Source organism: Uranotaenia lowii, unplaced genomic scaffold, assembly GCF_029784155.1.
Source record: "Uranotaenia lowii strain MFRU-FL unplaced genomic scaffold, ASM2978415v1 HiC_scaffold_566, whole genome shotgun sequence".
NCBI lineage: Eukaryota > Metazoa > Arthropoda > Insecta > Diptera > Culicidae > Uranotaenia > Uranotaenia lowii.
In genome coordinates this window covers 4507-16556 of record NW_026598496.1, presented here as the reverse complement: position 1 = coordinate 16556, position 12050 = coordinate 4507, and the positions used below count along the sequence as shown (strand labels likewise).

General features: G+C 36.0%; 1 protein-coding gene across 1 annotated transcript; it reads left to right on the top strand.

Annotated features, from left to right (window-relative positions):
- Positions 1 to 442: 442 nt before the first annotated feature.
- On the top strand, positions 443 to 8454 carry LOC129760305 (UDP-glycosyltransferase UGT5-like). Its single transcript, XM_055757946.1, has 5 exons — positions 443 to 628; positions 688 to 775; positions 6626 to 7212; positions 7267 to 7709; positions 7768 to 8454. The coding sequence occupies exons 1-5, from the start codon at positions 464 to 466 to the stop codon at positions 8051 to 8053; spliced, it is 1569 nt and encodes a 522-aa protein (XP_055613921.1). The 5' UTR covers positions 443 to 463; the 3' UTR covers positions 8054 to 8454.
- The last annotated feature ends 3596 nt before the right edge of the window (positions 8455 to 12050 follow it).

Below are 12050 nucleotides of genomic sequence, written 5' to 3'. Positions count from 1 at the left end.
TTGTCCCAAAAACGTAATTTTAGCTGTTAAAACACGGGACGAAATCGTACTGACCACAAGAAAGAAAAATGAGTGGAGCTTGTAATTGACTCCCAGAACTTTTCAATATTGTTTGTACATACTGAATTTGATTGATCATTTCAACAACAAAAATACATATCAGTCATACGTATACCACCGATTTCAATCTGTATGTATCCAATGTAATTGCTACGCGCCCTCTCAACCGAAAGTGCTCAGTTGAAGAATGGAAACTGACGTCATTAATCGTCATCCGTCATTCATTGCTACACACCTCTGCTAATTTCGACCGCCGAAAAAAAACCTCGTCATTAGACAGGTAGGTACGCACGCTAAGGCAGATTAGCTTTTGGCCATCAGATTACACGTCGCAGCCGTTATGACTTAGTTTGGTTTTTCTTCTCGTTCGGGGTGGTAGCTCTCGGATGTTATCTTATTCGCCATGCTTCCTAAATCGTTACTTGCCGGTTTACTGATCGTTGCGTTGCTATGGGACATAAGTCCTACAGACTCGGCCCGGATATTGGGCATTTTTCCAACTCCGTCTAAATCACATTGGATACTGGGTTCAGCTTTGCTTAAGGAACTTGCTCTTGAAGGTCATGAGGTATGAGCTGATTTTGTGAAAAGTTTTGAAAACATCAACAAAGCATTCCCCTGTTGCAGGTCACAGATGTCAGTCCATTTAAACTTTCCAAACCTGTACAAAATTACCGACACATAGAAGTTGAATCAGACCCACAGTTTTTCAATGGTAAGTTTTCAATCTTTAAATTATCAATATCACAAACTTTTGAAGAATTCGAGAACATGTCATCTAACTAGTGTTCTGATTGTTATCTTTAGATTTCATTCTTTTATTATCGACATCAAACAACTCAACCAGCAATCAACTGCAAGTGTTCTGCTGAATATCATATCATTAACGAGATGACTTGCGGATTGTGTCGTGGATACGAATGAGAACAGATGAAAGCTAGATGTTTTTTGGAATCTTCCATTCAAACCAAGTTGATTTCAATCTTTTATTTCATATTAATTCTTAATTCGATTGAAAAAAGTATAATTTTATTGATGATCTTAGAACAAAATTTACCTATGGAGCTGACAAATAATGTAGGAATCACATGTTTAAATCAACATCCACATCAAGATAGAGAGGAAAACCAAAATTAATTTTGACATCCAGATCAACAATCTGAATCAGATCCAGGTCAAGATATATGTCCAAATCAGACTAAGTATCAGAACCACATACAATTCTAATCCTGATGCTATACCGGTCCATATCCATAAACAGTTCCATGTCTACATTCAAATTCAGATCCCACATCCTGACACACAATCCAATCTACATCGAGATCCAGATCCAGATCTGAAGCCAGATTCTGATCAAGGTTGCCGAAATCACAGAAAAATCTGTAATTTCACAGATTTTCATCACAGAATCTGTGTCATATATTTTTGTGTTTTAATATATTTTTCCTTACAAAAATGTAATAACGGCCCAATTTATCATGAATTTTCGATTAAATTAAAGGAAATAGCATCACAGAAAACCATCACAGAAACACAGAATTTTTTTTTCTCAAAAACACAGAATTTTTTTCGGCAACCTTGATTCTGATCCGATAGTTCTGGTCCAGAATCTAAACCTAATCTAGAACCCTATCCTGACACTTATCTGGAGATCCTAAGCAGGAACCATTAAAAAATCCAGAACCGAGATACAGATTCAAATTCCGAACTTCCTGATTCCTGATCCTCGTATTGATAATGGTCCGGAGCTAGATCCTGATCCAAACCCTGAGTATAAGAGTCAATTCGACATCATGATCTTGAAAGAAGTCGTAATCCTGAACCTGATGTTAGTCCTAATTCCAATCGTGAATCTGTTCCTGATCTGGAACCTGGCACTCACACAATGCTGATTTTCAATCCATATTAACCTCTGATCGGAAGTTATTACGGGGTAAACTACAGAGGTTTTTGATTTTTGTATTTTTCGATAAAAGGAATCAGCTTTAAGAAAAAAAAAGTCGATAAACTCCTTAGACCCAGGTTCAATTGGTACATTCTTAGGACCAGTATCATTTATTCATTATTTATGATCTTCCTAAGTATTTGAGTCGATAATGGGTAACTGGTTAGTGTTTTGCAAAACTTCCACACCATTGCCTTTTTGTGCCATTCTATAAGATTTTACTTGTAAGATTTATTCAAAACACAACATTGAAAACAAAGAAGAATAGTACCACTGTGTGCTTTGCTTGTTAAAATATAAAACTCATATTATGAATGATTGAAATTCGTAAAAAATTTCTCCTACAATTTTTTTTATTTAAATAAACATAATTTAGATATGAATCGCTGTGAAATAATATTTCCTTTTAAAAGATCAATTTAATTTAACAAAAACAACAAACATTAAAGTACAATTCCTTAGACTTATGTCTACAAAGAAACTATTTCCTTAGTGTTCAAAGAATAGCAAACTGACACCAAAACGAGGTTAGAGTTGACAATTTCCATGCTTTGTTAGCATGCTATCATGCTTTGTTAGCTAAATTTGGCCAAGTTTGACCGAATATGCAAAAGTTTTGCTCTCGTTCTTCATATGGAGATAGCATATTTATACCAAATTTAGATTCTCAAAAAGCTCTTATAATACCTCTTTAAGCCAGCTTATTAAAAGGAGTTAAGTAAGCACAAAGATGTCAGATTTATGTAGCAATTAGAAACAAAAAATGGCAACAAGGTATCATTAAGGTTTCAATGAAACCTAAGATTATGATTAAATTTTTATGAAGAGATTAACCACCGTAATTTTTGTTTGTTACTTTGATTTATCGGCCTAGCGGTGAAAAGTGATGTCCTTTTTAGTAGGGACATCTAAAGATTATGAAATTTTTATATAGATGGATAGAAGGTTAGAAAAAATGAAAGATGGTGAAAATGAGCGGGTAGAATTTGTCTAGAAGCATTACCATCACATACCAAATTTTTGTTCCTCACGAGCCTACTACTATGAAGTGGTAGATACAGATAGAGTTGCATCTACCACCACACATTAGTAGGCTTAGCGTGGTCCGCCCCACAAGCGAGAACTTGTAGTGCGGACGAACAAAAAGATGGTATGTGATCGCTCAGATAAGCTCCCTTTAACTCGCCAACAGTCTATTTAAGGTAACAATAAAGCATTATGGACTTAAACTTGGAACTAAACAGTTGTACTCAGTCAGTGCTCCTATGGAAGAAATCCCCTCACTGGTTTTCCTTGCCGTGTAGTATCCTTGGGCTTAGGATTGTGTAGTTGGGCCAAACTGGGGTCGCGACAGTTAGCTAAATTAGGTATCATTTTCCCCGAATAACGTTAAAACAATGCTCTAATATTCCTCCAATTACTAATGCAGAGATTGCACAGTTATGCTAAATTTTGGGTTGTACTGAAAGCTCATTGACTCGAGACCCGAATTTTAGCATTTTACCACCTTTATTCGGGAAAAATGATACATAATTTTGCAATCAAGGCCTGATAGCAAAATTAGGTAAATCTGATCGAGATAAGTTTACTTTTTTGGATGAAGCAATAGGTGTTGAGGACCAAAAATATGAAAAAAGTGTACGAAATAAGAATAGTACCACTTTTTTCTTTCTACAAAAATCAATATTATTTCTAAAAAATTTAAAATTTTAAAAAAGATTACTACATTTTAAGGCGTTTTCTAGTATTCCGAAGGTTTTAAAGGGGTTTTTAAAAGATTTTCCTCAAGCACTAAGGAATTCAACTCTTGATCTATAATACTTTATCAAACTGCTTAATTTCCTCATGAACATGACGTGACATGATAAGATTCTAGGAATAAGATTTGCATAAAAAACAAGCTTATAATTCAAATATTAATTTTTCTAACCAGTCAAACACTTTTTTCTGTTTTAAGTCGTAGAAGGCAGCACTATCTTGCTGTTAAACGGAATTGAGACCCATTTTTGACTATCCAGATGTAAGGTGTGCTGTTTGATTTTGGTCAGGAAAAAAGTAGGTAATTGGCACCACTTGATCGCGATGGAAGTTCTAAGATCACCAAACCAAATAATTAGAATTGCACCAAGGTCTCTAAAACTGAATTTCTTTGACCGATAATTAGAAAAATCTATTACTTTCCTAAGAAACTTGATGGACCAGATAGCTAGCAGTATTAATGGTATGATTTGCAAATGGATCGGAAGTGGAGATGAGAAGAAACTTCACCGGGCGTAAATTCTTGAGTTGGTGAGTTTTTGCAAATCCAGAAAAGCTTCCTTCACAGTGAACCGAAAAATACTGTGTTAGAAAACTACCTTGAAACGATAAATATGGGCCTAAACCTACACGGAAAATCAATATTGAGGTATAATTTGGTATTAACTGCAAGATGGTGCTGCCATCTACGGTTTGAAACTGGGAAAAGTATGGTTTACTGAAAAAGAAATGAAACTTTTTTAATTCCAAACTTTTTTTTGATTAACCTAGAACGTTTTTCTTTCATTTCACGTCATGCGTCATGCAGAAACTAAGCAGCTTGACAAAGTATTAAAAATCCCTTTAAAACTTTGGAAAAGTAGGAAACGCCTTAAAACGCAGTTAAAGCATTCTTATTTCGCATCATCATCGAATTCTTATTTCGCATTTGTTTTCATAGTTTTGTTGCTCGACGCCAATTGACGCAAATTGAACGCAAATCCAATAAAATTAAACTTTTGCTTGATAAAATCAAGTTGAAAAAGAAATTTTGACGAATTTTGATTATTAATATTTCAACAAGCAAAATTTGTTTCACTCAATGTATAAGGAGTGTCCATTTTATAAAACGGACACCTAGATGTTACGACAAAAAGTTGACGTTTAACCCAAATTTGATGAAACTGGTTGCACCGTGTATAAAAGTTTGTTGACAAAGCACTGACATATTTTTTTTGTGAGAAAGCGACTGGATTTAGTAAAATGGGATAAATTGATAAAGAAACCCGTGTTTTTATAATTCAAAAGTACGGCTCAGATGGGCTATCGTGAGAAATATTGCAAAGCTTGTGAAACGATCGAAGTCTACGGTTTATCAAATCATCAGGAAGATTGGAGAGCACCATACTCTTGAAGATTTGCCAAGATCCGAAACCAGCAGAGGCACAGTGAATCCACAAATCGAGAAGAAATGTGTTAAGCTTTTGTTGTCACATGAACATAACTCTGTTAGAAGAATTACCAAGAAACTGAAAAATTTCGTTGAGACCGTCCAAAACATAAAATGAAGGAACCACATTAAGACCTACAGAAAGCAGAGACAACCTAAACGGAGCGCGGAAGCGATGTCGGAGACTGGATACGATTTTGAAGAAGCAAAGTAACCGTTGCATTTTGATGGACGATGAAACTTATTGCAAACTGGACACAGTCGCTCTTCCTGGGCCGCAATTTTTCAACGCAATTGTTGGTAAGGAGGTACCTCCTAGATAAGCGATCCATTGAAATCGAAAAGATTGGCAAACAAGTGCTTGTTTGGCAAGTTATCTGCTCTTGCGGAGAAAGAGGTTCGCCAAATTTCACAACAGGTACCATTAATGGTGAAAATTATCGTAAGGAATGAATCGAAAAACGCCTTGTTCCTCTTTATCGTCATCATACAAGCCCACCATTGTTCTGGTCTGATCTTGCTTCCGCACTCTAGGCTTCAGCTACTCTCAAACTACTGAAATCCTTTAAAATATGTTTTGTTGAGAAAGAGGACAATCCGCCAAATTTTCCTGAGCTGCGCCCAGTAGAGCGTTACTGGGCAATCATCAAGCGCAATTTTCGGGAGGATGGTAGAGAAGAACAGTTCATCAACGAGTTCAAGAAGATGTGGACAAAAGCCAGCCGAAAAGTCAAGCCGGAAACTGTAAAGAGGCTTATGAGGGGAGTTTGAGGAAAAGTGCACCAATTTTATCGTTAAAAATTTTGGTTAAATTTCTCACTTCCTTCTTGTTCTAGATTAATTTTGTAATGTTTTACAGAAAACTCTATGTGATTTGGTCAATAAATGAATAAGATATCGTCAAAACAAAGTGTCCGTTTTAAAAAATGAACAGTCCTTACACGATATTTGTATCCAGAAAAAAAATGAAAAGCACAGTCATGGTTCACAGATTAATATATTAATGTGATAGATTTCATTTAAGACTCTTGTAGTCAAAGGGGTAAAAGTGCACAGAACATTTTTGATATGATGACACGTGTGTGTTTATGTTCGTTTAAAATATAGTTTTACACATGAATAATCGTTTGGCTTATTAATTCAATGTTGACCATTTTGGCACTGGACTAATTTGAAGGTAAAACAAACGCCTTGGACAAACGCCTTGTCTAGCACATCCCAATAACTGCATTAGATTAACTGAGATTAAACTTACAATAAGCTTTTTTAAAAAAAAGAAAATGACATTTGCCCAACAAATATGGAGATGCGGGATTCAAACTATCAAAAGTAGTTTGTGAACGTTAATTCTCCTAAAAGACTCAATTTCTTACAGCAAAATAAACATTTAAAAGCCATATTAATCATTTAATAAAGTTTCACATTATTTTCAGCTCTCATAGAAATCGCCTTCCAACAGCACGATGTGAACCCTGTATCAAAAATGATCGAAATGTACTCGGTGATCAACTATTTCACCAATTCAACCTTCAGTTCAACTGGTGTACGGGAACTGCTGAAATCGGATGAAAAATTTGATCTTCTCATTATGGAAGTGTTCCTGGATCACGCTTTGCTCGGATTCGCAGATCACTTCGACTGTCCAGTGATAGGATTAACCACCCATGGAACGCTTGGCTGGATGAACGAGCTAGTTGGAACTCCTCAACCACTTTCGTATGTTCCGCATGTTCACATTGGGTTCACCGATCGGATGAACTTTTGGCAACGTACTGCTAATGTTCTGTTTACGGCTGCGGAAAATGTTATGTTGGAGCTGTTCTTCTATCCTGTGCAGGATCAGATGTATCGAGACAATTTTCCAAAAGCAAGCAGATCGCTGACCGAAATGAGAAAGCACGCCGTATCTCTGGTGCTTGTAAACAGTCATTTCAGTTTAAGCTTCCCTCGGCCTTACCTCCCGAATATGGTAGAAATTGGAGGTTTCCACGTCAACCGGAAGGTTAATCCTCTGCCTACGGTAAGTTTTGTTAGAATGAAGTCTGACGTGTTTTATAACGAGTATATTTTTCAGAACATTCGTAACTTCATCGAAAATGCTACCGAGGGAGTCATATATTTCTCCATGGGTTCCAATCTGAAACCCTCAATAATGGAACCCGAGAAAAGAGACGCTTTTCTTCGAGCCTTGGCTAAGCTAAAACAACGAATCATCTGGAAGTGGGACGATGAAACCCTCGCCTTGGATAGTGACAAATTCCTGCTCGCAAAATGGCTACCTCAAGATGATATCCTTTCACATCCCAACGTCAAACTGTTCATTACCCATGGAGGTTTGCTGAGCTGCACTGAGTCGATCCACCATGGTAAACCGATTGTTGGAATCCCAATTTTTGGTGATCAGTTGCTGAACATGCGTCGTGCCGAATTAGCCGGATGGGGAGTTGCTGTGGCCTACAGTGATGTTACGGAAGAAGCCCTCGGGCAAGCGTTAAACAAAGTCCTCAATAACAAAAAGTATGTTTGTCCTATAAATCTTGTTGAAAGATTTTTATTTAATAAAAAATCCTTACAGATACTCCGAAAATGTTCAAGCAATCTCGAAACGGCTTCGGGATCAACCTGTGCCACCGATGGATTTGGCCAAATATTGGGTTAACTACGTTCTCCGACATGAGGGTGCCGACCATCTGAAGTGCTCCTCCCAACATCTCAGCGTGATTGAATATCATAATTTGGACGTGTTTACATTTTTGAGTGCAATCGTTGGTGCCGTATTATATGTGATAGTTAAATGTTTTCAAAAGGTGCGAAAGTGCTTTAGTGGAAAGAGTAACCATAATAAAAGAAAAATCAATTAGTTCGTGTGACTTGTTTGTGTAAAATAAATGTTCTAAGTCCAACATTATAACTTTGAAAATTGTATCTTATTAACTTGAACAGTAAGATCCGGATCCGTTGTGGAAAAATCAACTCTCCCTCACACCATTGCATTGATCTATGATTACAGCAATTGCAGGGAACCTTAGGTTACGATATGTATTTTCTTAGCTCGGCTTTGCTAACCGATTAACAATAATGATACAGATTGCTTATGATACTCATCGTGATAATCTTATGGACATCAGATAATATGTTCTTTGCTGGTGATGAGTATGAAAATTTTTACAGATTGCTTCCAATTCTACAGTAAGTACCAGGCCGGACAAATCAGAGCTATTTTATCTAAAAACCTGTCAAAATCCGGGCATTTGATTTCAAAATTGACAACCAAAGATCCGGGCAACATCCGGGCAAACTTGGTCAAAACCCAGAAATTACTCAACAAAAATAAAGAAAAATAAATTGGGAAAAAAAATTTCATTGAAACTAAACAGCACAATTTTAATTGTATTTTAGGCTTCCAAAAAATCTTTCATGACTATTTTTATAAATTTTGCTCAAAAATGTGGTTTTGGATGCATTAATAAAAACTTTTAACAACTTATTTTGTTTTATTTTATTAATTGTTTTTTTTTATGTGGGTGATAAAGTGAATAAATTCGGGCAAAATCCGGGCTTTTCCAATGAAAATCGGACAACCGAGCCGAACCGGACTTTTCCCAAATTTTATATCATGTATCCGGCAAACCCGGATAGAACCGGACAATCTGCAAACTTATTGTACCCCATAAATTAAAAACATGTTTCAGTAATTTAAATTATTAAAAAGTTATGTTTTGGGAGAAATATAATTAAATTTGCGTTTAAATTATTTTCATTTTCCATAGGAGAAAACTATACAGAACGCACCAGTTAAGCATTACCCCTTTTTACAGCGCAAAAAATCATGTTAGAACAGAATTGAACGTTTACGACGCTACAAAGAAACGATAAAAACTCACTTTTGATGATATTTTTATTAAAAATTCTAGCGTAACATTTAAAAAGGGCGAAACTAGCAGTTAGCTCGAAACGAGAAAAAAGCATTTGAAAATTCGGAACACCTATTCAAATCCTATTTATAAAATCGACCACTTTTTGTTCAACAAAATCAAAAAATGTGCATTATATTCTCTTATTGTTCGATGGTTATCAAGAACTTTAACTTATTTTCAGGTAATTTCAGAGATTTTCGAGTTTCGCCCTATTATTGTTTTCGATTTCAGTTACGCCTGCAAGTTTCGCCCAATTGATCGGCCGTTTTTGTTTTGGTTTTGAAGTTACGCCCATTCATCCTACACGCAAAAACTAATTAGGCCGTTTTGTCACACACGGTCAACTCAGTTACGCCATTTGGCTCTACACGAATAGAAACTGGAGCAAGGTAGTTTTGACCGAATTACCACAATAGCTAACGAAATAAAGTTAAAAGCGTTTCTATTAGTGAACGCTTGTTAATTTTCTCAGTATGCGCAGTCATTTTTTATCAATTTTGCGTAAATTTAGACGATTCACGAATTGCTACCTAGAAACTTTAAAATTCGATCGTTTATTTCGTTAAAATAATTCACCTAAAGGGTGATACGATCAATATTTGGTCAATATCAACTTGCCGTATTTCTTTCAATTTTGCATTTGAAAAACCTGAACACCCCTCATTTTGAAGGTGTGTGTGTGTAGAATGTTGCTCCTATTTTGATTTTGGAATTCACTCTTCAGTTGTCAAAATGCCGCTCAAGGAAGAAGAGCAGCGCGGCGTATCAAAATTTTGCTCGCGCATCGCGAAAATCCGAGCTACTCGCACGCAAAGCTGGAAAAATCGCTAAAAGTTGCCAAATCAATCGTTACAAATGTAATTAAAGTACTTGGGGAACGTTTGTCGACAGCCAGGAAGTCTGGATCGGGGGGAAATCGAAAACCGAAAGCCGCTGAGATGACAAAGAGAGTTGCCAGTAGTTTCAAGCGAAACCCTAACCTCTCTATCCGAGATGCCGCAAATAAGCTGGGTGTATCGTCTACAACCTCGCATCGAGCCAAAAAACGAGCTGGACTATCGACTTGCAAGCAACCAAAAGTTCGGATAACATTCCTCTATCAGGTTTGATCAGCTTAATCGAGTATGCTAATATAACTTCTTTTCAGCTCAATTTTTAAGTAGTTAAACGAACTTTAAAGTTGACAAAAAGTTCGCATAAATCGTCAAACAACTTCTAACCAGCTTCAAAATCCACTTTATAAGCAGCATAAAAAATCTAAAAAATTACTCTTCCGCTCCTTCAATTGCCTTCTCAAGTCTGCTATTTTGATTCATATTAATCAACTATATTTGTTACTAACTCACATTACATTTAAAAAACATGTTCATACCAAGCCTCGAACCCGAGCTCGCCGCTTGAAAGTTGAGATCCATACTTGTTGCCCTATATGAACATCATGAGTAGGAAACGATTTTACTCGATGATTTTCTTTAAAACGACTTCCAGGTTCTTTATTTCTACTTAATTCCCACTTTCAAGCTGTTAAAAAGTTCTTCCGGAACTTAATGTGTACTTCATATAGTTGTTTCCCAAGTAACGATGTGTTTATTTATGCAAACACGTGTTGAAGTTCGAAAAAAGTAGATTTTAGCCTTTAAATCTACTTCAAAGTTTCTATAATACGAAGTTGCTTTTGAACGCCCGTTGGAACTAATTAAAAACTTTCAAGTTTACTAAATAGTACAACAGAGACTTTTTACGAACTGTTGAGCTGTATAAAAAGACTTGCAACCCTTTGATAGCTACTTGATTTTGATAAAAATGAGAAGTACGTAACAAGTAAATTATTTTTCTTCATACAAACTTTAAAGTTCCCAAAAAGTAGAAACAGAAACCAAAACAGTACTTTAAAGCTTTTTTTGAGTATTGGCTGAACTTGATAAAGAATGAAGTTCCATGGACCTCGAAAAAGCATTTTGAACAGCAAAAAAGTTCCACAGAACTTTTGTACAGCTATATATGAACTTATTAGTTCGTTCCTTAAGTGATATTCGAACTTTTGGTTGCTTGGGTAGTGACTCCAAATCGCGATAATAAACAAAATACGACGGCCAAAGCACTATCCCGGAGGCTGTACACGACGATGCTGACGAAGTTTGACTGCGTGGTAATGGACGACGAAACCTACGTCAAAGCCGACTACAAGCAGCTTCTGGAACAGGAGTTTTATACGGCAAAAGGGAGGGGAAAGGTAGCAGATATTTTCGAGCACATGAAACTGTCAAAGTTCGCGAAGGTTTGGCAAGCCATCTGTACCTGTGGCTTGAAAAGCAGCATTTTCATAGCTTCCGGGACTGTCAACCAAGAAATTTACGTGAAAGAGTGTTTGAATAAACGTCTGCTGCCTTTCCTGAAGAAACACGGTTGTTCCGTACTGTTTTTGGCATCTTGCCATTAGGGTAAAAAGGCCATGGAGTGGTACGCCGCCAACAACGGGCAGGTGGTTACCAAGGTGGTACTTATTAAACTTGAAAAAGAAATTAAATTTGATTTTTTAAATAAACGATTTCACCGATTTACATGCGTTTTCCCTTGACCAAATTTTGAACGTATCACCCTGTAGGATAGTTTATAAAAACTTATCATTCATAAGTTTAAAAAAAGAAATTTGAAATTAAAAACAATATTTTTTTTAAGAAATTGTGATATAATATTATTGAAAAATGTGTTTTTTTTTTAAATAGAGATGCAAACTTGTACACATAATTTTTAGTATGACACGAATGCCACGAAGATGGTAAAGTGTCACTAATAAAACTTAACTTAATAATAACAATTTTTAGCACTGATTATGGTGAACAGATATTGATTACATATGATACATTTTCAGTGCCTATGTTTCAAAAACTGATTTCGAAAGATTTTGACGAAAAGAAAACATAACACGTAACTCAAAGAT